At 39.7% G+C, this 27,568-nt stretch overlaps 2 protein-coding genes and 1 long non-coding RNA gene across 6 annotated transcripts; 1 reads left to right on the top strand and 2 right to left on the bottom strand.

Annotated features, from left to right (window-relative positions):
* Window positions 1-2,667: 2,667 nt before the first annotated feature.
* Window positions 2,668-3,753, bottom strand: si:dkey-63b1.1 (B2 bradykinin receptor). The gene has a single exon (XM_061262244.1). It carries the CDS (start codon window positions 3,751-3,753, stop codon window positions 2,668-2,670), a length of 1,086 nt encoding a protein of 361 aa, XP_061118228.1.
* Window positions 3,754-4,465: 712 nt separating this feature from the next.
* Window positions 4,466-12,772, bottom strand: bdkrb2 (bradykinin receptor B2). 4 transcript variants are annotated; one of them, XM_061262943.1, is made up of 4 exons: window positions 8,971-9,016; window positions 8,840-8,895; window positions 8,500-8,561; window positions 4,466-7,353 (listed from the first exon to the last, which is right to left on the bottom strand). In XM_061262943.1, exon 4 carries the CDS (start codon window positions 7,335-7,337, stop codon window positions 6,288-6,290), a length of 1,050 nt encoding a protein of 349 aa, XP_061118927.1. In that variant the 5' UTR covers window positions 7,338-7,353; window positions 8,500-8,561; window positions 8,840-8,895; window positions 8,971-9,016; the 3' UTR covers window positions 4,466-6,287. The 4 variants fall into 4 exon arrangements, with proteins under 4 accessions (XP_061118927.1, XP_061118944.1, XP_061118918.1 ...); XM_061262960.1 differs by lacking the exons at window positions 8,500-8,561; window positions 8,971-9,016 and adding an exon at window positions 12,676-12,758; XM_061262934.1 differs by lacking the exon at window positions 8,500-8,561 and having other exon boundaries at window positions 8,971-9,023.
* LOC133142039 (uncharacterized) lies at window positions 8,495-14,837 on the top strand. Its single transcript, XR_009710156.1, has 3 exons — window positions 8,495-9,028; window positions 10,210-10,280; window positions 12,730-14,837. It is a non-coding gene; the product is annotated as an uncharacterized LOC133142039 (long non-coding RNA).
* The last annotated feature ends 12,731 nt before the right edge of the window (window positions 14,838-27,568 follow it).

Genomic DNA, 27,568 nt, shown 5'->3' on the forward strand with positions numbered 1-27,568 from the left:
TATACACTTTAATGCAGGATGTATCAATTAATCACAGTTGCTTAACAATTGTATGCTAAATACTATCAGTTTGTGGGCAAACTATGCTGAAAGAGTGATACATGATATGTGGTCCCAAAGAGGACATACTGGACATGTTGGAAATAAAGTATGCTTTAGAAGTGGACAATAAGTATATTGCCTCAAACTTTAATATGCAAAATTGCCAATACACTTTACAGAGCACTACGCTAAGGTTGTGAATTCTTTGAGAGGCTTGAATCTTAAACAGTCTGCCAAGAGGTGAGCGTATGTTGTTTGACGTTCAGTAGACATTATACATGGCTGTAGCAGTTGTAGCAGATCTGTGCTGATACACCTTGAGCAGGCTCATGTTAGCATTAGGACTGATAAATGTAATTTACTGTCTTTTGAGGCTTTCAGCAAATGCAAACATTTCACTTAAAACTTTGTTTGTGATTTATACGGCATATATTTGCACATATGTAAACTTTGCTCATGAAAGATTCAAAAATATTTTTTAAAAATTCCAAGTCAGTATTACAATTTATTATAATTATCAGTAGTGATTGTAACATCTGCGTTAACTGTTCAGTTTCAAACATTGCAATCACATATTTGTGATCTCACACTTTAAATGGATAGATGTCTAAGCAGTGGTCTCTAAAGATAAAAGGCTGTCCAGCACTTTCTAGTCTGGATGCTCAATATCATGGAAAACATCAACACTATATCCATTTATGTTTTTGGTATAGAAATTCTGGTGGGGCACCAATCAGCTTGTCAAGCCTAGCAGTGATTATTGTGAGCCTCAACCTGGCTGGTTTGATGAAACCCTTATAACACACTTTCCCAAGGTGCTAACCTGAAAAATAGGGTAAGTAAGTAGCCTACCTGGGGATCGCGAATGGGCCTAGCATTTTAAATAAATGACACTGAAATGTAAATGTGTATTTGATCACACATGATGAAGGTAATCGGGAATTGTCATCAGTTCATCAAGTTGACTGGTATAATTACGTATATATTGTAGGGAAACTGGTATGCAACTGCACTATATGGTGAGGGAAATGTGAAATAAATATGGACAATTAAAACAGTATGCAAGCATTTCAGTATGCTTTATTACAGTCAAATATTAAGCTATCACACAGAGTAAGAACAGAAAATTAATCTTTAAAAATACTACAAAATCAGCTCAATCTGATAGTTGGCAATGCCAACTATTTTCATTCATATTACAATAACGGATCAAACTACTTACCATTAATACAACAAGCTATATGACAGAATTATTCAATAAAAATCAGTCCAGCAGCCCAAGCAATGTGTATTTGTTTGTTTTTTCCTGCTAATCTTCTTAATTAATTGTACTTTTCTTTGGTGAAATTTAAGAAAGCACCACATTTTTTTTTTCTTTTTTGAGTGCTTTTTAAAAGAGGAATTAGAGATAATATCTATCAAACGTTGAGCGACTCAAAGCAAATTTTCTTTATTGGACTGCAGTGCTTCAGAGATAAGACAATCAATGAGAGATAAGAGTCTTTCAGCGAACTTATCCCTGGTTATGGATATGCACTTTGTTGTACGTCGCTCTGGATAAGAGCGTCTGCCAAATGCCAATAATGTAAATAATGTAAATAAGAACAAAATACAGCCGGCTGAGTCCCACCGGCCCCTAATGTAGAGACATTATATTATATCATAGGGTGAAGAATGTAACATGGAAAGTGACAATCTGTTGATAGAACTCTTCTACAGCCATAGTTTCCCATTAATAAATGTCTTTACCACGGTTTGAAAATCATGCTATCACCATTGATGGGCAGTTAGAGCCAGTAACTATCAAACTGATGAGTTTATAATGTGGGAGAACAAAGGAAATAACAAGCAGAGGACCACCTTTACAAATCCAGCTGTATTAGTAAAAAAGTAGGCTACAAAGCTGGGTTGCCCAGGTAGGTAGTTCTAGTCCACACATCCCCCCCCCCCCATATACAGAAGCACACACACAGATATTTCCATGATGACCAGTTACACAAAAACAGAAAGCTGTACAAATGTACTGAACAGAATGATCAGTACATCGCGTGAACATCGTCAGTATCTCAGTACTAATGCCTTGGCTCCAAACTGTTTTTGTTTTTTTTAAACTCTTAGTCTGAAGTCTTTTGCAGGAGGTCAGTCTCTTTATCACTAACTGTAGGTGGTTTCCCTGAGATCCTGACTCTTTTTCTAAACAGATTCTCCAGGACAGGTTTTCCAGAATGGATTTGCGAAGAGCCAAATGTCGGTAAACAAAACATTCACTTAATAGTGTGAACCAAACATTTTACTTTAAATGTTTTCCTTAACAGATGTAAATCACTTGATGTTAAGAGTTAGTTTTAAAAAAGTTATTAAAAAAGTTAAGCGGTCAAGTTTACATTTAGATGTCAGATGTATTATATTTTAAATATGTCTAGCAGAAAAACAAACAAATTACGCATTACCACTATATACTCTATCTCAGCAATCATCAAATCTGGACCTCAAATCCAAATCCGGCCCTGGCTTTCTTTTCTTCCAGGTAAAGGGAGGGTGGAAAACTTCATGGACCTTGATTTGATGATTCCTGCTCTACATATTAACCCATGTTCAGCCATTTCCACAGAACGGTAGCCTAATTTAATTGGATGATTTGAAAGTACTTGAAGATATTTTGGAATCATCCAGATTGGTGGACTCAATATTTTTTGAGATTGATGTAAATTTAATAGCTTTCAAGGTCTCATTCCTGTCTTTTTTGTTGAGACCATGTTTAAATATCCTTGTGGCCTTTTGTCTAAAATGCTTCCCAACAATAGCATACAAGAATGCGTTGAGTGAGCTGTTGCCATAACCGAGATATGTAGCCAACTGAATGCTGATATCAAGACTGTTAGCCCAGAGACAACCTGAAACAATATGGTAGTAATAGAGTGTGTCCAGGAGCATCACTATCTGGTAGGGTAGCCAACAAAGGACAAAGACTATAAGGACAAGAAGTAACAGGCGAGTGGCTTTCTTTTCTGCCTTCATTGAAGAGTACTTTCTCATTTGATTCTTCTTGAGGGTAGTTACGATGTAGTAGCTGCAATAAGACAGCACAGCGAGCGGGATCAGGAAGCCCAAGATGTTGACAGTCACATTGTAGCGGATCCTCCAGCCTTCGTGAGGGTAGTCTACATAGCAGGCATCTACCCCTTCCTCCGGAAAGGTCTTGACAGTGCGGAACAGCAGGGCTGGCAGGCTCAGCAGACCCCCTGCCACCCAGATGGCCAGGCACAGCACTCGGGCCCAGGACACGTCCCTCAGCCTGCCCAGCGACATGGGCGTCACCAGGGCAAGGTAGCGGTCTATGCTGACCATCGTGACAAACAGGATGCTGCAGTAGTAATTCATGCCGATGGCCAAGCCTACCAACTTGCACAACACCTCCCCAAACGACCAGTGGAACTCTTGGGTGATGGTCACGACCCAGAATGGCAGGCAGGAGACCAGGACCAGATCGGCCAGTGCAAGATTGCCAAGGTAGACGTCGGCCACGGTACAGCGCTCCCTCTGGAAGCAGAAGACACAGAGGACGAAGGAGTTGGCGAGCATGCCCAGGACGCAGATGACCCCCATGTACGCTGGCTGAATGGAGAAGACCCACTCCCAGGCTTCAGTGTCGTTACATTCGGCCCAGGGGTCTGCGGTCGGCACGGTGTCTTTTGATGAGTTCCACGCCATTGGGAGATGATAATTTTCAATAAAATACTAATAAATTGATTGGCTTGACGGCGAGGAAACTAATGTGAATGAGTAAAATTGAACGCAACCTAAAGATTTACTTTAGACTGTTGAGAAGGTATGTCACAGGCTTTGTTCGTAATGGCAAAATTAAAAGTGAGAGTACTGTGGGTTTGGGTTTTTATATAGAAACAGAATCGGCTGGGGGAGGGGTGCTGAGGTTTGATGATCGCTAACTAAACAGGTTGTCTATTGATATAAGCTAACCTTGAATGTTGAGTTAATGGACCTGCCGACAGATGGTACATTGCTTTTACTTTGATTACGGGAAGAGCAGGAAACATGGTTCCTCTTAGGAAGAAAACGCACTGGGCTTTAGTTGTGAAAAGCAAGGTGCTGTGCAATATGCCAATGAAAGAAAGCCACAGTGAAAAAAGTTCCAGACAAGACTTTGTTTTTACATACAAAACCAAATCTGAAACTACTACACTTAAAAGTGAAACCAATATTTTATGAAACAATGTTTATGCAAAGTGGTTCAACTGTTTTCAACATCTTGGTTTTTCCACCCAAGATGGTTGAAAACATGTGCTCTTAGTCAGTTATAAGTGTTGGCATGTCTGGTGAATATGGGGGTGTTTCCCTGACCTGAATCTGTCGTGAAAACTTCATAATGAAGCAGGGACTGGTGTACAAAACAAACAGTTAGCGGTTGCGTTATTCAAACCTCAGTGGAAGAAACAGTTTATCACCACTGTAAATTCACTACTACTACTTTGGAAAATCTTGTTCACAAAAATTAAACACCATTCTCTTAATTGTATTTGTATTTATAGACTACTTCTGCATGGTACATTTGCTTCATACAACACATATATACACACAATACATGTGATGTTAAGAACAAAGAAATATATATGATAACATATTGCATAGCTTCTTTTAAAATAATACCTCTAACAAAATATACATGCACACACATACACAAACAAATGTATTAATACTGCTTGGTCTTCACCAGTCTAATTTCACCTTACTCAGTTCTTATTTTATTTGTTCGTGTGTCAAATAGAATTTAAAGTACACATGTCCTTAAATATTTTCTATAAAAAAAACATCTGCCTATATTTACAAATATAAAGGATTTCATAAGAACATCAGCAGTACATACATACAGTACAGTATGTGTAACTGGCATTGATCTTTACTTATGTTCATGTGTTGACTGAAAATACTGCTTCAACACATTTTAACTCCATTACACTCCGTAAAAAGGGTATTTCCTGAGACGTTCCTGGTTATGCATTAAGCACAAGGCCTTGGTGTACTGACATGCCCCAAAGAATCTAGACCCTGAGTATGTTCAAGAATACCACGCACAATCGGTCATATCATTACTCAAGTAGAGAGGGATTTAGGCAACAGGCTGCCCCTCCCCCATCATTGCACAAGAGCAGCTCCTCTGCCCAGAACATTGACCAAGGGATTTAGTCATCTCCCTGTACCGGTGTGCGATTCAGGAGCAATGACTGTATAACATAGATGTTTAGACAGTGAATGTTAGAATGCTACAGGTCAAATAAAAAAGGGGCATTTTGTAGTTAAATGCTGCTTTCCTTTTTTGCTCAGAATTATTCATCATGTTATTTGGCCTGCCTCTGTTGTTGATTCGGCATTAGTATCTGTTAAATCTTATGTTATGAATATGTCAAACAACATTCTGATGCGATATGTCTGTTTTAGGATTTTCAGTGTCAGTGTCGGCAGTTATTGGAGATAAAACTGAATTAAGCATAAGTTTCACTTAAATGAGTGTTTTATCTGATACAAATTCATTGCTGTGGTCCCTGTCATCCACATATTTACGACATTAGGTTTTATAGAAAGATTATTGACTGTGGGGAGAGGGGGAGGGGGCAGCTTAGAGGGATGGATTACTTTCATGTAATGACTACCTTGGTTTTCCGGTCCTTTGTACAACTTTGCTGTTCATTTTTGTGGGATGGGGGCTACATAAATGCGTGGGGTCACACGTAAATAGTAAACATGAAACAGAAAATAATATTACATAAATAATCTATTATAAATATTTGTATTATTTGTATTTGTATTTGTTAAAACATTGTTACACAAGCATTACAAATCCCTTCCTATCATTGTAAAAGGCTCACTGACATGTTGACTCACCCTGTGAGCCTGTGTTTATAGTCCTTACATTCGGGTTTCAAAATATGCAGTTGACGGGCCGGCACTCTGTACCAAAACATAGTATAGCTGTACAATAATTCAAGCTCATTGGTTGAGAATTGGTTCTAATTGCCACAGCTAATGGCATTTCAACTTCAGCACGTTTACAAAGAAGGGGTGGGATAAACAGTGCTGTGGTTTGAGTGTATTTGTTGCTGCTATTCCTCTCTTGACCGAAATTACCTACTGTACCTTTAATATACATTTGTATCAGTCCAATTCTTAAATTTCTAGCAATAGCTTAGAGGCCTCAGGTGTCTAATATAATATTTTGTTTATGAAACAGTTCAGACAAAGGTCTTCAGTGTTGATGATAGATTTGACCGAGTAGATCCAGTCACAGGTTTTCTTTTCTGCTCAAAGACCTCCTTAACTTTTTTCCTGAAGTTCTTTCCGACAATCACATATAGAATGGGATTCAACACACTGTTACTAAAAGCCAGGTAGGTGAACACCTGGTTGCTAATCTCAAGGCCATTGTCCAGTTCACATCCTTCCAGATCCATGATTCGAATGATGACGTCGAGAAAGGTGACGAGGTGGAACGGAACCCAGCAAAACATAAACGCCAGCAACACGCAGAGCACCAGGAGAGTGGCCTTCTTTTCCGTCCTCACCGCGTTGAACCTGTTCAAGTCCTGATTCTTCAAGGCCTGGATGATCTTAAACGTGCAGCAGGAGATGACCGACAGGGGTATGACGAACCCCAAGAAGACGAGGAGCAGGTCGCAGGTCACCTCCACTGCAAATGATGGGTAATCCAGGATGCAAGCATTGACGTCGTAATCTTTAATGTACTCCACCTTCCTGTACAAGAACACGGGGATGCTCATCATAATCCCCAGGCCCCAGACGGCCAGGCAGCTCAGTTTGGCGTAGGAGGGCCGGCGCATCCGCCCGTGGGACATGGTATGGACCAACGCCACGTAGCGGTCGAAGCTCACCAGAACCAGACTGTAGACGCTGCAGTACATGTTGGTCTTGATGCCCACGTTGACCAGGCGACACATCACCTGCCCGAACTGCCAGTCGAACTCGTTCCACACGTTTATGGCCCAGAAGGGGAGGCAGGAGACGAAGATCAAGTCTGCAAAAGCCAGGTTGCTCAGGTAGATTTCGGCCACCGTGCAGGACTTTTTGTGCAGGAAGAAGATGGACAGGACGAAGACGTTCCCAACGATGCCCAGCACGCAGATGACCATCATATAAACTGGCTGCATGGTGTACAGCCATTCCCAGGCCTCTAAGCTGCAGTTGTTGTCTTTTGGAGTTGGCCAAACTGTGGAGTTGGCCATTGTGAGGGGTGAAGTTGTCATCTCTGTGATGTTGGAGCCCATGTTGCAACTGTGAAGACTGCAATGAAACGAAATGAAAGTCATTGACTTGAATATGAATTCAATATGTTTTCAAATATGGAGATGTACTGTACTGTGCAATGAGTTGATAGAAAAACAGCATAGAAAGCAAAACAAAACATGAATAAATATGAAGCACAGAGCAAAATAAAACACTATTTTACACTTTGGCATGGCCACCATTCTGTACTGCCCCATAACATCACTCGTCCCAAGCGCGCTGGAAAATACATAAGCCAATACACACCATGCATTTGAATATGAACAATGACAACTAGAATGAATTATGTTCCCTGTCTGCTTCCTGGAAACTTTCTATCTTTGTATCTTCAGTGAACTTAATCATTTCAGATATATTGCTACTGTGCATTGCCTTTTGGTGCTGTCTGTTTTAGTCTTTAAACAATTCACTTTTCCAGTTTCTAAGCAAAATGTATTTAATTGCGCTAGATATGGAAATTTGCTAAAAATGTGGAGCATAACCTTGCCTGCAGAATGTACTTGTAATTATTATTAGATATTGGAGAAGTACATTTGAACCAGAGAGGCTGTTTTTATTACTATGGCACTGCTGCTGTACACTTCTCCTTTAGGACATGTGTTTACATGACTTTACAGAGGCATGACTGAAGATGTCACGGGAATTTCCGATCCGGTGGGCCAGTCGGCACACTGCAGCATGGTTTCCATTGGCTCATATGCTTGCTGTGACTCATCAGCAGACACTGATGTCTAATATTGTCAGGACATTGTGTATTATTATCACAAAATTATTTTTAGCCCTACTATTTAGATTTTCTCCCTAAAGGAAATATGAATTTCCCCCATTCCTTCGCATATATGCGAATGTGACCTGGCATAACACCACTCGATTACGCCACCTTGGGAATTACACCCAAGGAAATAGTTGTAAGAATCGAGGATTGGTGATCAATCCCCACATAGGTAGGTTCAACTAAATGAACAAGCAGAGACGTGGATTCAATAAGTTTATTTGTTACAATCATAAAAACGCAATAGAAAAACCCACACAAAAACCCACAGCATCCCCAAACTTATAATATTAGCCGGTAGGTCTTCCCCGCTGCTAGGGGGCGCTACTGGATGCGTGCGGGTATGGGTCCGTGGAGGGTGGAGGACTTACCGGAAGTGGAACCGAAAGGTCACTCACTCGTGAAGGTGCCAGCAGACATGCACACACACGCACTGTAAATCGTTGAGATACAGACACGGTGAATCAAATATTCTACTTCTACACACACGCTATAACATGCAATGAAAAGAACGGCACCACTTCCGACGGCGCCGTAGCGACCTCCACGCCAACCCAGATCCCAAACCACGCACTGCAACGTAGACAGTAAGCCGCCCCAAAGCCACAACTCGATCGACAGTTGGTTTGTCAGGAAAAGGTGGGTATTGTAGCGCATTTTAACTGTGACATTACCTTGGAAGCTAAATGATTAAAAGATTAAAAGAAATACCTCAATAGGCTATGCACGTGCAGAGTCTCAAGCTCCACCACCTCGTCTATGGCGACCTACAATAAATAATTCTCATCAGGCTTACATGGAACATTACGTGGCTGCAAGTAACAGAGCAAACTGCAACATACCTTGAAATCATACAAGAACTTGTATACCAGAACAGGGAGGAACAAGAACCACAACCAGGTAAGGCATTTCCTTGTACCTCGTTACTGCAGCCTCTTTATAGGCCCCCATAAATGATTGATATGTACGTCAGTAAACCAGATACGGGCATGCACATTCACCTAGCTGATTCGTTAGTTAGGGTGTTTAGTACTCTGTAACTTGTAACCCTTTACACAAGATATCTGAATATATGAAGAAGAAAACATTTAATTTGATCAGACAACAAATGGTAGAAAATTTATGAAATTGCTTGTATTGCTTACAGTAAGTTAACTGCATTGAGTAGCCATGCATAAAAAGTTAATTGGTGATGTGATTATTCATCCAGATTTTAATCCAAGCCCCACACTTACAATGTACTTCACAAGTTCTGTTATATTCTGTGTGTGCATTTGGCATATATAAGCATTTTTGGTTTTAAGAAAATTGTTCGTTATTTGAGAATGCATTTGAAAGAAAAGGTCTTTCAATCCATTAATATAATCAGAATTTAGTTGAACCTCAAGCAAATCTGATTGGAAGGCATTGTAACAACCCTGCTGTATGCTGATATATATCACTCAATTTACTGTTCCTTGTTGGGCTGGGTGTTCTGCCAACTCTCTCATCAGCACTATGAATAACTTATTGTTTATGCAATACATAATATTTGCTTTTGCTTTTATAGACAGTTAGCCCAGACGTTCATAATGTATTCTCCTGAATTATTAATTATTTACAGGAATTAAATCAAGTTAAGTCACTGTTTCAGGAAAAAATGAAAAAATGATGGGAGTGCTTATTGCTACCACAATTTAATGGATTATGGAAAAAGCTGTGATTAGATCTAATTGCTCGCAATGACTTTATGAAGTCTGGGTACACATTTACAGTGTACTGTAGTTATAATACATAATAATAATATATGAAATGTATTATGCACTTTTCACTGAGTTAACAATCTCAAAGTGTTACATAAAATATTATATTAAAGACAAGCAGATCAAGAGATTTTATAAAAATAAATGATAAAAAAAACAACACTTTTAGTAAAACTAGAATGGTCTGGGAGAGTATTCCACAGACGGGGAGTGGCTGAGCAGAAGGCCCGATCCCCCATTGAGGAGAGCTTGGTCTTGGAGGTGAAAAGACCAAGACGATGATGAGAGGAATGTTGTTTAGTGAGTATTTCTGAAAGATAAGTGGGTGCTTTCTTAAAGGTGAGCAGAAAGAGCACACCCATGTTGGTGACTGATGTGGATAGCGGAATGATTTGGCCTGCAATGGTGAGGTGAGTTATGGGAGAGTGCTGGACCAGGTGGTGGGTCACGGAAACATTCTTTTCCCAGGGTTTTTGCCCAGGACAAAAAGCTAAAATCCCCTAAAAGCCCCCAGAACACACCCAACCACAATCCATCTTCCCCTTATCTCAGTCTCTCCAGATGTGCCATTCTAGGGAGCCAATGGTCTGAATCCCCAAAAGGAAGTCTGAATCACAGAGTTTACTGGAGATACCTGGAGAGAGATGTGTTTGAGAGTTTTTCGTGTCAACCGTATTATGTAATAAATGTGTTTTGTACCTCTCATGGTAATATACCTTTTGGATAAACCTGATTTGGGTGAATTAAAGGAATTGGTTGAATTTATTATCTATATTACATATTTATATTCATAATATATATTTATTATAATTATATACACTCAGTGATCACTTTATAAGGCATTTATTAGACTATCCACTTAGAAGTTTGATGTGTTGTGTGTTCGGAGATGCTCTTCTGCATACCACAGTTGTAATGTATGGTTATTTTGGTTACTGTCACCTTCCTGTCAGCTTTGCATTATTAATGCATTTTTGCCCATAGAACTGCTGCTCGCTGGATATTTTTTGTTTTTCACAGCATTCTCTACAAACTCTTGAGACTGTTGTACGTGAAAATCCCAGGAGATCAGCAGTTTATGAGATACCCAAACCACCCTGTCTGGCACCAACAATCATTCTACAGTCAAAGTTACTTAGATCACATTTATTCACCATTGTGACATTTGGTCTGAAAAACAACTGAACCTCTTGACCATGTCTGCATGCTTTTATGCATTTAGTTGCTGCCACGTGATTGTCTGATTAAATATTTGCATTAACAAGCTGGTGTACAGGTCTACCTAATAAAGTGATCACAGGGTGCATATATAGACACCACCATACCAAGACATTTTTAGATCAGTAATATGGTATTCTAAGTAATTAACTGTGCCAGTTTTGTGAACATGCATTCCTTGCTGACTCAATTATGAGAAAGTCTGTAAGGTTATTAATATCATTCATTTTTAATCATTTATATTCACTCATCACTTACACACATTGCTGAAACAGCCAGTGCAGTTATGTTTTTCATTTAAACTATCAATCTCAACATGAATACATGTATATATTTAAGGAAGATTCTACATCTAATTCAGATAATCATTTATATTTGAATACTGTATGTCTGTATACCTGTTCAACTTTATATTTCATATGATCAAATTAAATGTCCTCTTTTTAAATTATGTATAACTTGCTTCAGAGCTTCCATCGTACTTCAAAACATCTTGATAATTGAGTCCATACCACAAGGGCTTATTAGCATGGGCTACTCCAATAAAAGTTTAAAGTTGTAATGTGATATCGCAGCCTTGTTTATGCTTCATCCTAAATCCTATTATCCCATGAATTTAGTGCTATGCTGATAATCAGGCTTCCTGTTCATATAAACAGACAGTAATTATTTGGACTTTGATTATGCATGATTATTTTTTGTCTGAGTTGCCCAAGTCTCCTGACTGTTCTTCATGTAGAGTAGATATAGTAATCCACTTTATCATCAATACACTGAAGGCATTGAGAGATTTGTGAAGTGTAAACAATTGCTCAACATCTCAGGTGTTATATGATTAAACTGACCATCATCAAATGTTAATGGTATGCAATCTGTGAACTACCTAATCAGTGCCCTGAATGAATTTGTTTGTACAGTACTTCATATTTGCTTTTAGATAGTGGAGGTCAGCATAATTTCCTCTCTTGAATTATTTAGTGCTTTTATTGAAATATTTCCTGGAAACAATCAATTACCAGAAGACAAATTATTATTATGACAGTGACCATTACATCAACAGTGATAATGAAGAAATTACACTTAAAACCAGACTGAGGTTATGCTTATCAGTTTATAATAACTGCTTAGCTAATATCGAAAATACGTGCAAATAAGTTGGTATCTGCGTACATAGCAGTTAAGATATTCAGATAGAAGTTTAATTGAAAAATTATAAAATAGCGTCATATTGTTTCACATTAAACTATGAATATGCCTAGTAACATGCAATACTGGCATCAGAACCGACCACAAACAGACCAGAACATTACTTCGAAAAATGTTTGTTAATCAAAAGTTTTACCATTCTATTGTATGCACAGATCTACATTTAACAATGCTATACATTATAATACCTGTAACCAGTCTCTTTCAGACATGGAAAGGTATTTGGAAGCATAACTATTTACTCTATAATTGATTCACTTTTCAGCCAAATTTTTGTATTAAAAATATACACTGTCATGGTAAAAGTATTCACAATAGTCTCATAACGTGAGGAAAATATTGTGAGAAAGTTTATTTGCTGTAACAATTGAGCCTACATACCTGGCTTGACTGAATCTATGCGAGTCTAAATCCAGCTGTGCTCTCTGTATCCAGATGTCTGGCCGGGGTGATATGGCTTGTACTCCACTCTGCGCAGAAAAACACTGGCTGAAGGAGGAGGAGGGAACTGAAGTGATGTCATCCATAAGTCATCTTTCTTTTCCTGATGTGTCCCGCCCTCTCTGGCCAGCTGCTTCAGAAGAGCTCATTTCAGAAAGAAAATCATTATATCTACGCCATTGGATAAAACTATATCCACCTGTTTTCATGTTTTGCAGTGCACATTCTCATTAAATTAATATTTAATATTTTAATATTTCTAATATTTCATCAGTTTAGAATGGACCAGGTTGTCATGGGCATGCTTGTGGGCATTCTGCCAAAGAACCACACCCCGTTATCTATACCGCACATGGTAGATAACTGTGCCGTTCTAAGATAGAGCACAGTTCAGCTGTGTTATGACTCCTCAATAAGGCTTGGATGCTCAAAGACTCACCAGCCATGTCTAAATACGTTTTTATCTGTGTAGTATGTTTACCATTTCCCTAGTGTTTTATAACCCCAAAGGACAGTGTTTGCAGAATAACTGTAATATAATTCATGTTGTATACCACATGCCCTTTTCATTTTGTAAGACTTAGACTAGATTGAATAGTCCATCTTTAACATAACCAGAAAAAAGGGAGGGTTTCAAGAGAAAACCCACAAATGGAACATTTCCTGTTTTTCTCTTAGTGGTTTTATGGTATATATGGGTGGCCAAAGCTGTTTGACAAAAAGGCTGATGCTCTCACAGTAAAAAGGAAATAAAAAGCTATCGTTAGAATATGCTGAGAGACTGTGTGTCCCAATAAGAATACCAATCACAGGGCACAACACAAAAAATGAAAAACAAATATAAACCTGCTGTACGTATGACTACAGCCTGTCTTCATCATTTAGAGTTTGGTTGCTTGACGATTCAATTTAATACAAAAACCATTTCATCTGTATAAATTGCGTTACACACTGTCGCAAAAGCGCTTGTAAACCAGTCATAAGTAACATTTGGTCTCATGCGCTGGTCAGCTTGCTGACTTCCCCCTCCTGGAGCATACATTGTTAGCCCCCACCGTTGGCACACATGCCTGTGGGGGAGAGCTAGAGAAGGATTCTTAGAGGCGCCTACTTGGGCCCTAGGGGACCCCCTTTTCACACATTCCTGGTTAGAGCACATGGATATTGGAGATAGTATAAAGATGTTTCATGGTAATCCCAGGTCAGAATATAGTAATGTTTGGTGTTATTCTGATTGGTTCAGTGCGACTGGTGTAATGGTCTAGTTTTTGTAACAGTCTACCTTTGATAGCATAACCATTCAGGAGCCGAGGGGAAACAGGGAAAAAGCTGTCTCTGTAGAAGCCATGTGTTTTAGCCCCCTGCCTGGTGGGCCTGGCTGTAAATTATAGATGGGTGACTCACTTTTAGGGTCAAAGGCTAAGGCCTGGATTTCGGAGATAAGGAGAAGAAACCAAACAGTCTGGGGTGTCTCCTTTCCTTTCATTTACCCTGTAGGGCGGAAATGGTTTAGGCACGGGAAGGGTTCAGAGGGCATGGCCTGTTGGGCCCATTATTCCCTTCGACCCCCCTTTCTTACTCCCTCCCTCTCAGATCTCCCTCTTCCTCAGTCACTAAATGATGTGTACAGCACTGGATGTTTCATGACAAAGTCAGTTTAGGTAATATTCATGTTTGGTATTATTCTGATTGTTTCAGTGCGACTGGTGCAATGGTTTCATTTCTGCAACAGCAAACCCTGGACATCATAACCAACCAGGAACCAGGGATAAACTGTGTGGAGCAATGCCCCAGTAAAAGCCATGTGCCCCCTGCATTTCCTGGGGAGGCGTGGCTCCAAATTCCAGATGGGTGATCAAATTTTGGGGTTAACATCATAGGCCAGATTTTGGATCTGGGAGAATGCAATCAGCCTCCCGTGCACACCGTGCACGTAATTTCTATGTACAGGGTGTCTGTAGCCAGACTCCCGTATGTAGCTTTTATTACCAGGTATGACTTTTAAGACTCCGTAATTTGGTTTCCGTTGTAATGTTTTTTGATTTGGAACTAGTTTGTAATTACGTATGTAACCTGCCTGGTGAAATAAATTGTTAAAACTTGTTCTGTTTGGTTTTCCTTACTGACACTTAATGTTATACAGGGAATGCTTGGTTTACCCCCTCAAACTGGTCTAGGGAGGATGATTATTTCCACTTACTGTATCACGGCGTATAGCACCCATAGACCTATGTTGGTAAATCCCTCGCCTCCGCATGGTAGTTCATTCATGTCGAGCACAGCCGTAGCTATGTTGGTCTGCTTGGGTCCCTAGGCTATAAAAAGATATACCCGAGAGTAGCTATTCCTGCGACCTCTGTAATGACTACAGATAGCTAGCTAGCTAGTCAGTTCGTGAGACGTGCACATAACACGCGATGTGACATGCGGTGGTACCAGCAGAGGACTGTTCAGAGAGTAAATCTCAGTACAGGATTCCTATAGCGATCAAGTCAAAATTATCAATAAGAAATCTACCTAATATGGATAACTAATCTAAATTATTATTCTAAAATGGAGTCAGATAAATGAAGATGAATATATTGGCCCTATTGTGGAGATTCTTGGTCAGCCCGGACCAGTAAAGAGCGGAAGGCAGAGTGGTACTCCTGTCTTTGTATCATGGTTTATTTATTGGCTGATCTAGACTCTCCGCATAGGGGCCACTAATTTTTAACCCTATTAGTATTCTTTCAGCAACACCAGAAGGACGAGCACGCTGATACCTTCAGCCCTTGCTAAATTCCGTCGTTGGGTAAGCGTGGGGTTTTACATTGTTTACATTACATTACATTATTGGCATTTGGCAGACGCTCTTATCCAGAGTGACGTACAACAAAGTGCATACCCATGACCAGGGATAAGTTCGCTGAAAGACCCTAGAGGGAAGTACAATTTCAACTGCTACCTGTACAACAAAGATAAGGACGAGGGCCAATTTTTTTTTTTTAACAAACAAACAAACAACAGAGCAAAAGTGACCAAAGTTAACTATCCAAACACTGCTTACCTAGCCAACTAAAAATACCGATACACAAAGCAAGTCACAGAGACAACAATTAAGGTTCACAGGGAGGTAGGGAGGGATGGGGAGAGGTGCTGCTTGAAGAGGTGTGTCTTCAGCTTGCACTTGAAGGTGGGGAGAGATTCTACAGTTCTGACCTCAACGGGGAGTTCGTTCCACCACCGTGGAGCCAGAACAGACAGTAGTCGTGAGCATGAGGTGGAGGTTCGGAGAGGGGGAGGTGTCAAGCGGCCTGTGGAGGCTGAACGAAGAGGTCTGGCAGGGGTGTAGGGTCTGATGATTTTTTGTAGATAAGCTGGGGAAGACCCCTTAACTGCTTGAAAGGCTAGCACCAATGTTTTGAATTTGATGCGAGCCATGACAGGCAGCCAGTGGAGGGAAGTAAGCAGGGGGGTGACGTGTGATTATTTGGGAAGGTTGAAGACCAGACGAGCTGCTGCATTCTGGATAAATTGGAGGGGTCTGATGGCGGACGCTGGGAGGCCAGCCAAGAGGGAACAAGAGGGACCTGTTGGGGAGTTAAGATGTATGAGTGGTCCAAGGCCAGTTGGGTCATGGGAAAAGAATCCTCCAGAACATTGGTGACCTCACTGTGACCCCATACCTGGTCACTTCCAAGGGGGAAGACTCCGGACAATGCCACAGTGCCCTCATTTGGGCACTGCTGTCATTACACCGGTGACTGCTCTCCTAGATTAAATATTCAAAACTGCTATTAAAATAGTAAATAGACCCGGTAACACCTTGAAAACATTGCCCATGTGATCCTTGTATTATTGCATTAAGTCTTATGTAATGGTAACAGGAATTGCATGTAAAATGGATAATCAGGAGGGAAGTTTCATGATAACTACAACATTATAAAACATAAGGGTAATCTGTATGTATGGATGTGAACTGATAAAATGGGGTCGCATGGGGGTCTAAATTCCAGATTTGACCACCCCACCAGGTTGATTTATGGCACTGCCGCCTGGTTCCAAACGTATGTTTGGCATAAAAGCAAGGGAGACAGACCAATCTGGGAAGATTGTATTCGACTTCCCACACAGCATATTGTACGTGTATGTAAGTATCAGGAAGATCGTATTTGACTTCCCACACAACATGTCTTGTGTATGTATGTATGTATGTATGTGTAGCAGCGGAAGATCGTATTCGACTTTCCACACGGCATATTCTATACTCTGTGTTTGTGTGTAGTCCAAGCAGGCTAGGTATGATTATTTACTCTATCTCTATTCTTAATTTGTGTATTTTGTAATTGATTGTGATATTCTAAAGCTAATAACCTACCTGTCTGCGAATAAACTATTTTGTTTGTAACTTGCGTGATCTCCATGACTCTAATTCATCTTGTACCTTTTCAGCCTAAATTACAACTGAATACTCAGGGGGAAATGGTGGCCAAAGACCGACCAATCGGCGGGGCGGTACACCTGTGGTAGTTCTAAGCTGTGAGGCCAGCAAGTTTCTGTCCGTTAAAGGGTCAGGGGACGCACGGCTCTTGTAATCTGGTGCGAAGGGAACCCATGGGCGTTATGGCGCTGGTTCCTGCCAAATTAGCTCTAAGGAGCCCAGACAATGCTACCCCGACCTGGGCTCGCAACTATCATGGCAGGTTTGCATGTATTGTGTTGACTGGACCCTCAGCCTCTGAGTTCTCCACCGAACTGAGATTTCAGCAGTCATGATAATCCCGGGAGCATCTATTGAGTAATGGTGGCGCAGGTACGAGTCGCGTGTAATCACTCCCGAGGTCCGCGTAAGTTACAAACCCAAATTTCTAAATTATATTTTAAATGGGGTGGCATGGATGGTGCAGTGGGTAGCACTGCCGCCTCACAGCAAGGAGGTCCTGGGTTCGAATCCCCGTCGGCCGGGGCCTCTCAGTGTGGAGTTTGCATGTTCTCCCCGTGTCTGTGTGGGTTTCCTCCGGGTACCCCGGTTTCCTCCCACAGTCCAAAGACATGCAGATTAGGCTGATTGGAGAGTCTAAATTGCCCATAGGTATGAGTGTGTGAGTGAATGGTGTGTGTGCCCTGCGATGGACTGGCGACCTGTCCAGGGTGTATTCCTGCCTTTCGCCCAATGTATGCTGGGATAGGCTCCAGCCCCCCTGCGACCCTGTTCAGGATAAGCGGGTTAAGATAATGGATGGATGGATGGATGGATATTTTAAATGGAGTCAGATAAACGAGTAAAACTATAGTAACCACTAAGCGTACAATACGGCCCCGTCTGAGAACAGAGAATATTAAGAATTGTACTGATCCGTTTCTGGCCAGCTGTAAGCGAGATATGGGGCAGGTCAATCCATATCCGACCCATGGCAACGGACCCAATATATTCTTAAACATAATTGTGCTCTGTTCTTGTACGGAGGATAATAATTAACCCTACTAATGTTCTCCCAGCAACGCCAGAAGGACAAGCATGCAAAACCCCCTTCGGCCCCCGCTAAATTCCGTCATTGGTTTAGTGTGGGGTTTTACATGCTTTACAGTGGACAAATAAAAAAAAGCAAAACAGTGGTGAGAAAAAACTCCCCATCAGGGGGAAATCTCAAGAGGAACCCAGCCCATCATTCTCGAATGAATTGTAATATAATGAGGTCTATCAGAGCATACAAAAAGATGTGTTAGGCAGGTTATAGTCAGAGGTAGTAAAACTAGCAGGGAAATAGTCAAAAAAGAACATAGTATCCCAGACATGGATTGACTGAAGCAAATGCTTTTCTTAACTTAAAGACAGAGAGTGTGTTTGAAGCCCAAACATGCAAATAGAAATGATTTCATAAGACAGCTCAGCCTCCCATTGTAAGTTTAGAGATACTTTGTCTTTTCAAATAGCCAGCACCTTGCAATCTTGAAGCACAATAAAGGATAAGTTAAAGGATACAATATTTTGAAGCCAAAATAAAGGTTAAGATATTCCAAAGTAAAACCATTTAAAACTTGAAACATTAGGAGTTGAATCTTATAATCAATTATAAATCAATCAATAAAGAAATGCAAACACCAGACTGATCTTCTTTCACATTTCTCAAAAGTACCCTTGTGGCTGCATTCTGTAAAATGGTGCATTAAGAATCATGGGTGACTTAGTGCAACCAGACAATAAAGCATTACAGTAAACTAACCTTAGGTTGCAAAGGTATGAACCAGTTTCTTCACTTTGGATATGCTCCTCGGGCAAAAGAAGGCCACTCTGTGATATTATTAATGGAGGCCTGAATGGAGAGATCTGAATCAATAGTTGTGCCAATGTCTTAACAGCTGCATTAGGTTTGGGCTGAGACCAAGAAGCCCTATAGATTTAACAACCAGTTTAAGAATTCAGCTTTTATATTCAGGGCCTACTTCCAATATCTCGCTCTAATCTGAATTCAGTAAGAGGAAAATGTGGGTCATCCAGGCCTTTATGTCTTTAAGACAGGCCTCTAGTTTGGCAAGCTGATTACATTTGTCTGTCCTTGATGTGAAGCTTGCTGCTATTATTTGGCATTGGTTCTCTGTCTATTTTACCCTTAAGCAAGGTTAAATACGCAACTGTCTACATAAATTGTATGTGAAATTTCAGCAATACAAGTCACCTTGGATAATGATGTCTGCCAAGCAATTAGGGATATTAGATCCTGCAAGAGCTGCATGAACCACAGAACCTGAAAAACACACCAACTGCACTGTCTGTGGCGAAGGTATCTTGTACATAAATGACCACTTAACTTGCTACTTCCAATATTTTTGCCACCTAACATACAGAAATGGTCGCAACACAGAAAATAAGATGCTAAATTATTGTAAGGCGGAAATGATTAAAATCTGGCATTGTCATTCAGTGTCATTCATTCCTCTGGTACGGTGGCAATATGTGGCTGTAAAGTAATTTAATCCCAGGAGCATAAATCTTTAGCCCCCACCTGTTGGCACAGTATTCCTATAGCGATCAAAATTATAAATAAGACATCTACCAAAGGTAGATAACTAATCTAAATTATTATTCTAAATGGAGTCAGATATAACAAAGGTGAATGTATTGGCCCAATTGTGGAGATTCTTAGTCAGCCCGGACCAGTAAAGAGCGGAAGGCAGAGTGGTACTACTGTCTTTGTATCATGGTTTATTCATTGGCTGATCTAGACTTTCCGCATAGGGGCCACTAATATTTAACCCTACTAATATTCTTTCAGCAACACCAGAAGGACAAGCATGCTGATACCTTCAGCCCTCGCTAAATTCCGTCGTTGGGTTAGCGTGGGGTTTTACCTAATTATCAAGCTATTTGACTACTGAGTAACTAACTGCTATTATATTGAACATATGTTATTTCATAGAATCATATCTGGGTCAAGAATTATTTTGAAAAAGTTTGTAAAAATAAATGTAGGTAAGTAATGCACAACTTGTCGTGGAAGATTAACATGTGACTGGACACAATTTTACCACAATTGATGACATTGGTTTCAAGATATACAGTACATATCTGTGTGTTGCAGGATATACAAGACCTTGCAGGCTGTGTTACTGGTGGACATAATGGCTGTGTAACCAACCATGAATACATATCAGCTGCCAATATTGGTATGCAGGCAGCACCAGTGAATTTCTCAACAGATGTTTTAATACTTTGGAAGCCAACTCATATTGGCCCCATATCAACCGCCAGCACTGAATCTAAATTGGATGCATTATAATTGCACATATGTTTCCACACAGTAGTGCTCCCATGCTAAATGTGATTATATTAACCAACAATTGATCATTAGTTATTCTACGCTGGTAAAATTATGATACATTAAAATAGACCAATAATAGATGATATATCTGTGGCCAATACTGGTTGCTGACAGTTCATAATCATTGGTCCAGTTATAGTTCATCTATCATGTTCCAAAACTGGCAGCTGACTGATGGCTGCTTACAAATTAAACATGCCATAAGGGGCATTGCCCTCTAGCCATTTTAAATAAGCCAATATCACAAGTATAATAAAACCACATAAGGACTTATTTCTGTGAGGTGACTAATGATGGGCAGCCTCTGGCTTTCTAGGTCACTCACAAACAAGCATAAGCGATTATCTGGTCGGCATAGTATCATTATAATCAATGCTATAATAAACATTTTGACAGGAACAACTGGCATAATGAAGGAGGCCGCTTGTAAAAGGGATACCATATCAATCACAGAGTGCAAGAGTAGTCAATAACTGTAGGATTGGAAAAATATGATATGAAATGTTTGTTTGGGAAAAAAAACAATTTTGTCATGTAACTAATCTTTCTTTAACCGGATGTCCAAGGGGGTGGATGAGCAACTCGATTAGATTGTTTATGGTTTCAGATTTCGGTTGGGTCGCTAAAGCTGAGTACCTCCAATGCCATTCCTTTCTGTTTGAGAAGAGGAAGTTTGGTTGTGTAAGTCAAGTGTAGGAGTATCTCCCACAGCAGTTTCAAAACAAATATTTAAGAACATCTGCCTAAACTATCAACATTCCCCATAAAATTTATATTTAAGATTTTTTTTGAAGACACATTGCTTTTAGTTCCTTCTGTGAAGGACATGCATGAAAATACATACTTCAAATACATTAAATGATTCCCATCTCCATCTATCCCTACCAAGGCTGATGTTCGATCACATATTGTACGACCTTCTACACATTCAAATATGGCATCACCTGTTTAATAGCAGGGCCGGCCTCTGTTCCTGTCCTTGATCTTTGGCAGCACTTCCACTTAAGCTGTAAACAGCAGTCCTAAATTTTGAAACACACAGACCTTGGAATCCTGTAGTTAAAACGCGATCTCTGATTGGCTGGGGTTGTCTTTTTGAGATTATAGTTTAGAGACATATTTTGATTAATTTCAATTAGGAAAAAAACTAACCAAACAAAAACAGAAATAGTTCAATATGTACAATTGTCTGTATACACTAAGTACATTGTCTGCATAATTATTGGAACAATTTGTAAATACATGTTACATGTTTTTCTGTAGTAAGTGAAACATAAAAACCAATGTTCAAATTGACATTATACAATTCAATTTTATTTTGTCTTCAACTTCATATGTAAAATGGCAGGTATGAAATGAACAATGTACAATATCATTCATATTCCTTTATTTTTTTACCAAAATACATGCTGAATGTTTATTTCCTGGTTTCACAATAATGCATGCTTTTACAGAGACCATTGGCGATGATTTGTTTCCCACCACTGCCCGGAGGAGAGCTGTGAGGAGTGACCTCTGCCCCTCAGCCTGTTTCATTACAACTGTGCAGATTCACCCCTGTTGGGCTGTTTCCTTCACACTGATTCAACAAATCTCTTCAAACCCAAAATAATGATGGTCCAAGAGCATGCTGAGATCAAGTGCAATCCTTTTCCACTGCATCATTTGGAAAGACTGAGCATGAGGTTAATGGGAAGACTTTCTCTGCCCCAGTAATCCAAAAAACATGGTTTGATAAAAGTCATTTTGTGAGTGACACTGCCAGTGAGCTGACTGAAGATAATACAAACCCTAGCAGATGCACGCCTAATGAACTCCATGCCTTTGGATTGGGTTTGATCTTAAATCAGTAACATATGAAAGAAAGCGATTGGTGACATGGCAGAGAATAAGCAGATACAGGACATGGTATGCATTTGTAAATAAGGGCTATTCTTTCTCCATGATAAGAAAGATTGGAATTATTTATGATTTTGACAGTTCAGATATAAATTGTAAACGAAAAGGATGGTTATGTAAACTTCAAAGGCAAGTGTTTGAACACCACTATATACGGTATATACAGTTCGTGAATACTTCAGATGCATAGCGCAAATTAGCTTTCAGCAGTGTTCAGCAGATCGGGATCTTTCTGTTTTAAAGTCTGTTTTACAGACTCATTTGAATATGTTTTAAGATTGTTCCACCAGGGACTATCACCCGACTTATCTATACTATTAAACATTTAGAAGCCATACAGTATATGCCCTTCCATTGTGTGGCATGACCTTTGACCTTTTGTGTATTTAAAGGCCATTTCGGTATATCTGGAATGGTTTCATGCTCATTTTTGATCAAGAGTTGTTAATGGTAACGCCAGCAACATGTTTTAATAATTTGCCAATTTAAAAAAATAATGCATTGTATTTAACTTGGGTTGTAGTTGAGAGAACCATTCCAGAATTTGATCCATATTGACTATGTTTTAAAATAGATCAGCTTTTGTGCATCTGCGTTCCCCTGCACCGAAGGCACCCTAAAGGACATTTCACCTGAAATAAAGGCAAGGTCAAAAAAAACCTTGAGCACTTCAGAGATCATTTACAGACATTTAGCTGATTGGACAGAAACGGCAAGTATAACTCATTGCAATTATTTTATCCTTGAATTGTTCTGTTTGTGAATTCAGGATCAAGGTCACACACAATGGCTTTAGCAGCCATTTCATTAATATAAAACCTAATTTAATTTATGTGTTCTTGTTATGCACAAGTAGGAGGATGAGGTGAAAATGAAAAGGGCAGAACTGAGAGCCTCATTGTTGACCCCTCTGTGGGTTAAAAGTCCTTAAGCTCCCTCAAACCCAATAAACAACAGACAGTACCTGGAACATGCCCATAAATTAGCATTGGTACTAAATCCATTAAAACAGACCCAGATGCTACTTCCATTGCAGCAGCATATGTGACTAATGGAACTGACTAATAAAGTTATGTTTACAGCAAATGTCCATGTGACCACAGAGGTATCTAATCAGAAGCTCCAATAATGCTGTAATGATTTAAAATTGCTCATGCAGCTGTACAAATCATATTCTTTCAGAAATGGTAGGGTCACACGTGCCATTCGAACATCTGCCTATGCAAAGCTAAAACTCCATTCCTCATTTCCATCCATGCTTACCTCCTATTTTCCTCCTGGTTATATGCTCAGTGACCACTAAGTGTATATTTTTGACTCATTGGTCTTCTCTTGCTGTAGCCTATCCACTTAGAGGTTTGACGCATTGTGTGTTCAGAGATGCTCTTCTGCATACCACTGTTGTAATGTTATTTGTGTTGCTGTCACCTTCCTGTCAGCTTTGACCAGTCTGACCCTTCTCCTCTGACCTCTCATTAACACGTTTTAGCCTGCAGAACTGCAGCTCACTGGATGGTTTTTGTTGAACCATTCTCCATTCTCCATTCTCTGCAAATTCTAGAGACTGTTGGGTGTGAAAATACCAGGAGATCAGCAGTTTATCAGATACTCAAACCACCCTAGATATTCAGAGCCCAAATGGCGAACCGCTAGGCACCTCCAATGCATGGTTACCAGCATTCATTCATCTTAATAATTCACAGAATTATGTAGTTATAGGTTTGGATGGAACAAAAACCAGGAGCATCTCTGTCACTCCTGGACCAGGGGTACCTACATTACCAGCCAAAAGTTTGGACACATTTCGGAGCCTTTTTTGTTATTTTTCTGATTAATGTTTTATTTTCTCTGTTTCATCAAACAATTCACATGTGGTCAATACGAAGATTCTCAGCTTTTATTAAAAAGTATTCTTATACATTTATACATTTTTACCATGTAGCAATTACAATACTTTTTATACATTTCAATGTTTGAGACAAATGAACATAAAGTCAAATTAAATAGTCATGTTTTGTATTTGGTTGCATATATTTGTACGCCATGAAATCTATCAACGTCACCAAATCTCAAGCGATACTAAAACCACTTTGCATTTAATTGGATCTCTATGGGAATTGGGGGTTGGGACTTGATTCAGCTGTAAGTTATTAAATGATTCTTAGTCATCAAGGAACTGAGGTCTTATTTCCTCTGTTTGTCATCAATCAGGAAAAGTGTGTCCAAACTTTTGATTTATAATGAAACATTTTCTCCTCCCCGTCCTCTGTCTTCATCCATAGCTCACTCAACAACAACCATTGCAGGTTATATTGAATTGAACCTGTTGCCTCTGTTGCCTTTATGACTACTTGTCCTAATCTGACTCCAGATAGAGACATCTCTTTTGCATGGCCATCAGAATATATTTCCATCACAAATAAAATAGCACAATAGCTACACACCAGCTCAGTTCATGAATAAGCTTTTGAAAGTGTTGTATTCACATAAAGGTGTGTCTTAAATATACAATAAAAATATATAAATATAACAAAATACACCAAAAAAAGAGTTCTTATTATTATGCAAATGAGTGCTAGAGCAGGAAACTGCCACTGTATATACAAACCAAGTGGAATATAAACTGCAAAGATTACTGAAATAGGAACATTTGTCACATTTCATACATTTGTCCCCATTTTAGCCTCTTCGATACAGGACATTTTAGAATTGTTAGATCATATAATTGTTTTGTTACCCTCAGTTTTGTCATTTTCATGCAGCCATAATTCAGAAATATACATTAGGTTCTGGGCAGGAGATTTATACAACCGATAAATTGATCAAACTGAAAAAAAAAAATGAAAAAAAAAAATTCATATCCATTTGAATGAAAAATCTATTTATAAAAATAAAACCTCTAGACATAACACATACAATAGTTACAGCCTTCAGAAACCTGGCAGCTTGTCAGGCTTGGACTCCATTCAATTATGTGGGCATGGCAAGGAAAAGCTGCCCACTCCTACAAACAATCAAATTGCAGCATAACAGAATTACTGAAGAATAAAATAAAGAGAACTGGGTCTGTATTCAGTAGAGAGGCGACTTATATCTTCACAAATGAAGCAGCGTACTCACTGTCTTTTAAAGCACGGACATGAATTATTTTCGGTGCTTGATTTCTTTGAAACTTTCACTAAAATTACATACCTCCTAACTCCTGACCAATTATGCAGGCGGTTCCTATGGCAACGTGGGCTCAACCGTCCTATTTCAGCCGTGAGGAGAAAGCAACAGATCATTTGTGTTCAGTGAACATCGCTCTTCTGAACTGTGCATCCCGTCCACCTGCCAGTGGGACCTCTATGTGTGAATTAAGCCTTTCACTGGGGTGAAAGAGAGAGCAAAGATGGCAAGGTACCGATCAGCTCGTCAGGAGCATTTCTGGGGGTTAGGTGTCTTGCTGAGGGACACTTCGACATGGCCCGGGCGGGGGGTCGAACCGGCAACCCCCCGACTGCCAGACGACTGCTCTTACTGCCTGAGCCATGTCGCCCCCTAGATAGCATAAACAGTAAAATATCCAGTGTATATCCACTGTAACAGAATACTTATGGTTCCACTCTGGACCAGACCAGGACCATATGTCCTTGGTAAAACTTGATTTAACACTTCACATTTTACTGTATAATAGGACGAGCACATGCAATAAAAACATTAGCAGGCATAAAAAACAACAGGCATAGAGAGGTGCGTTCCATGCCTTTAGGGCCACTATTTGTCCCTATATTTCATGCCTTAGCTTCTGATGCTATAAAAAAGTGTTAAACAGGCGCAGTGGGAAAACAGCATCATATTATGAAACGGTTGGTTGGTCTGGGATCACTCGGGTGGTGAATGCAAAAAATGTGGTTATGTAAAAAAAAAAAAAGTCTCTATTTCTGATATATGAACCTGGACACCAGGGATGCAAAGAAGTATGCATGCAACTCCCGCAACCTCTGACACACACAAATGCACCCACGCACATTCACACACACATGCGTGCGCACACACACACACACACACACACACACAAACATGCACACACACACATCAGAGAAACACCAGGAAAGCTATTCTGAGGATCTCCCTCTTGGCCTTGTAGCTAGTCGAGCAGGCAAATATCAGCTCAGCCTAGAAACTGGCCTAGATCGATATTCAATGAGTGTTCCGGCTCATTCGTGTGTGGAAAACACTTTGCATGTAATCTCACACAAGGGGTTCTGTTTGGTACATTCTCATCTTTCATATGGTCCACTGTAAATACAAAAAAAAGGATCATTTTAAAAGATCCATTTCAAAATGGGAGGGCATAGCTTTTAACTTAAAACATAAAAGCATTGTGTTTCCCGGAACTAAGAAAGATTATTTATCTGGTGACAGATGGCTATGTGCAGACAAAATGCTATAATGTGTGATGGACTTAGCTGAGCAAACGGTCAGTGTATGCATGCTTGATCAAATTAGAGCTTAATGGTTAAAGTGATGCACCTTTCACTGCATGTACATAAGATATCAAAATGGAAATATGCTCATTTTGTTTGCTGTTTAATGTCAATAAATACATTGATGAAAGACTACAAAGCGATATTTAATTCAAAGGATTTTCTGGAAGTTTGATTCTCAGTGGGTGCAAATTGCACAAATACCTTCTACAAACATAACATTTTCTGATCCTTTGATGTTCATGAGAAATTGCTCCCACTGTGCCTGTACCACAAAAATGTAGCGCCCTCCTCCATGCCAAACCCAAGTTTGCAGATAACTCACTATAAATGATCGCGTTACTGCCTCTGCCTGTTACAGGAGTCATGCACACAGGGGCTCAACGAAGTCGTAAAAAATGTCAAATCTCAAACCTGGTATGAAGGGCAAGATTTATATAATATGTTGAAATCAATACCTAAAATCAGAAATCAGATTCAATTCTGATTTACTAGGCCAAGGATGCTACTACCAGTCTTCAAATATCTTTTAGCATTCTTTTGAATGAATGCCAGGTGATTCTTCCAGCTTTATAAGTTATTTTTGTGAACATATAGTGAATCTGTTTACAAATGTTACATCCAATATCCAATTCATTAACAAAAATATTACAATATATTATA

Source organism: Conger conger, chromosome 1 (assembly GCF_963514075.1).
Source record: "Conger conger chromosome 1, fConCon1.1, whole genome shotgun sequence".
Taxonomy (NCBI): Eukaryota; Metazoa; Chordata; class Actinopteri; order Anguilliformes; family Congridae; genus Conger; species Conger conger.

Bases quoted from the DNA above. Each gene is read 5' to 3' on its own strand.
- bdkrb2 (XM_061262952.1), bottom strand. From the start codon at position 7,337: ATGGGCTCCAACATCACAGAGATGACAACTTCACCCCTCACAATGGCC.
- si:dkey-63b1.1 (XM_061262244.1), bottom strand. From the start codon at position 3,753: ATGGCGTGGAACTCATCAAAAGACACCGTGCCGACCGCAGACCCCTGG.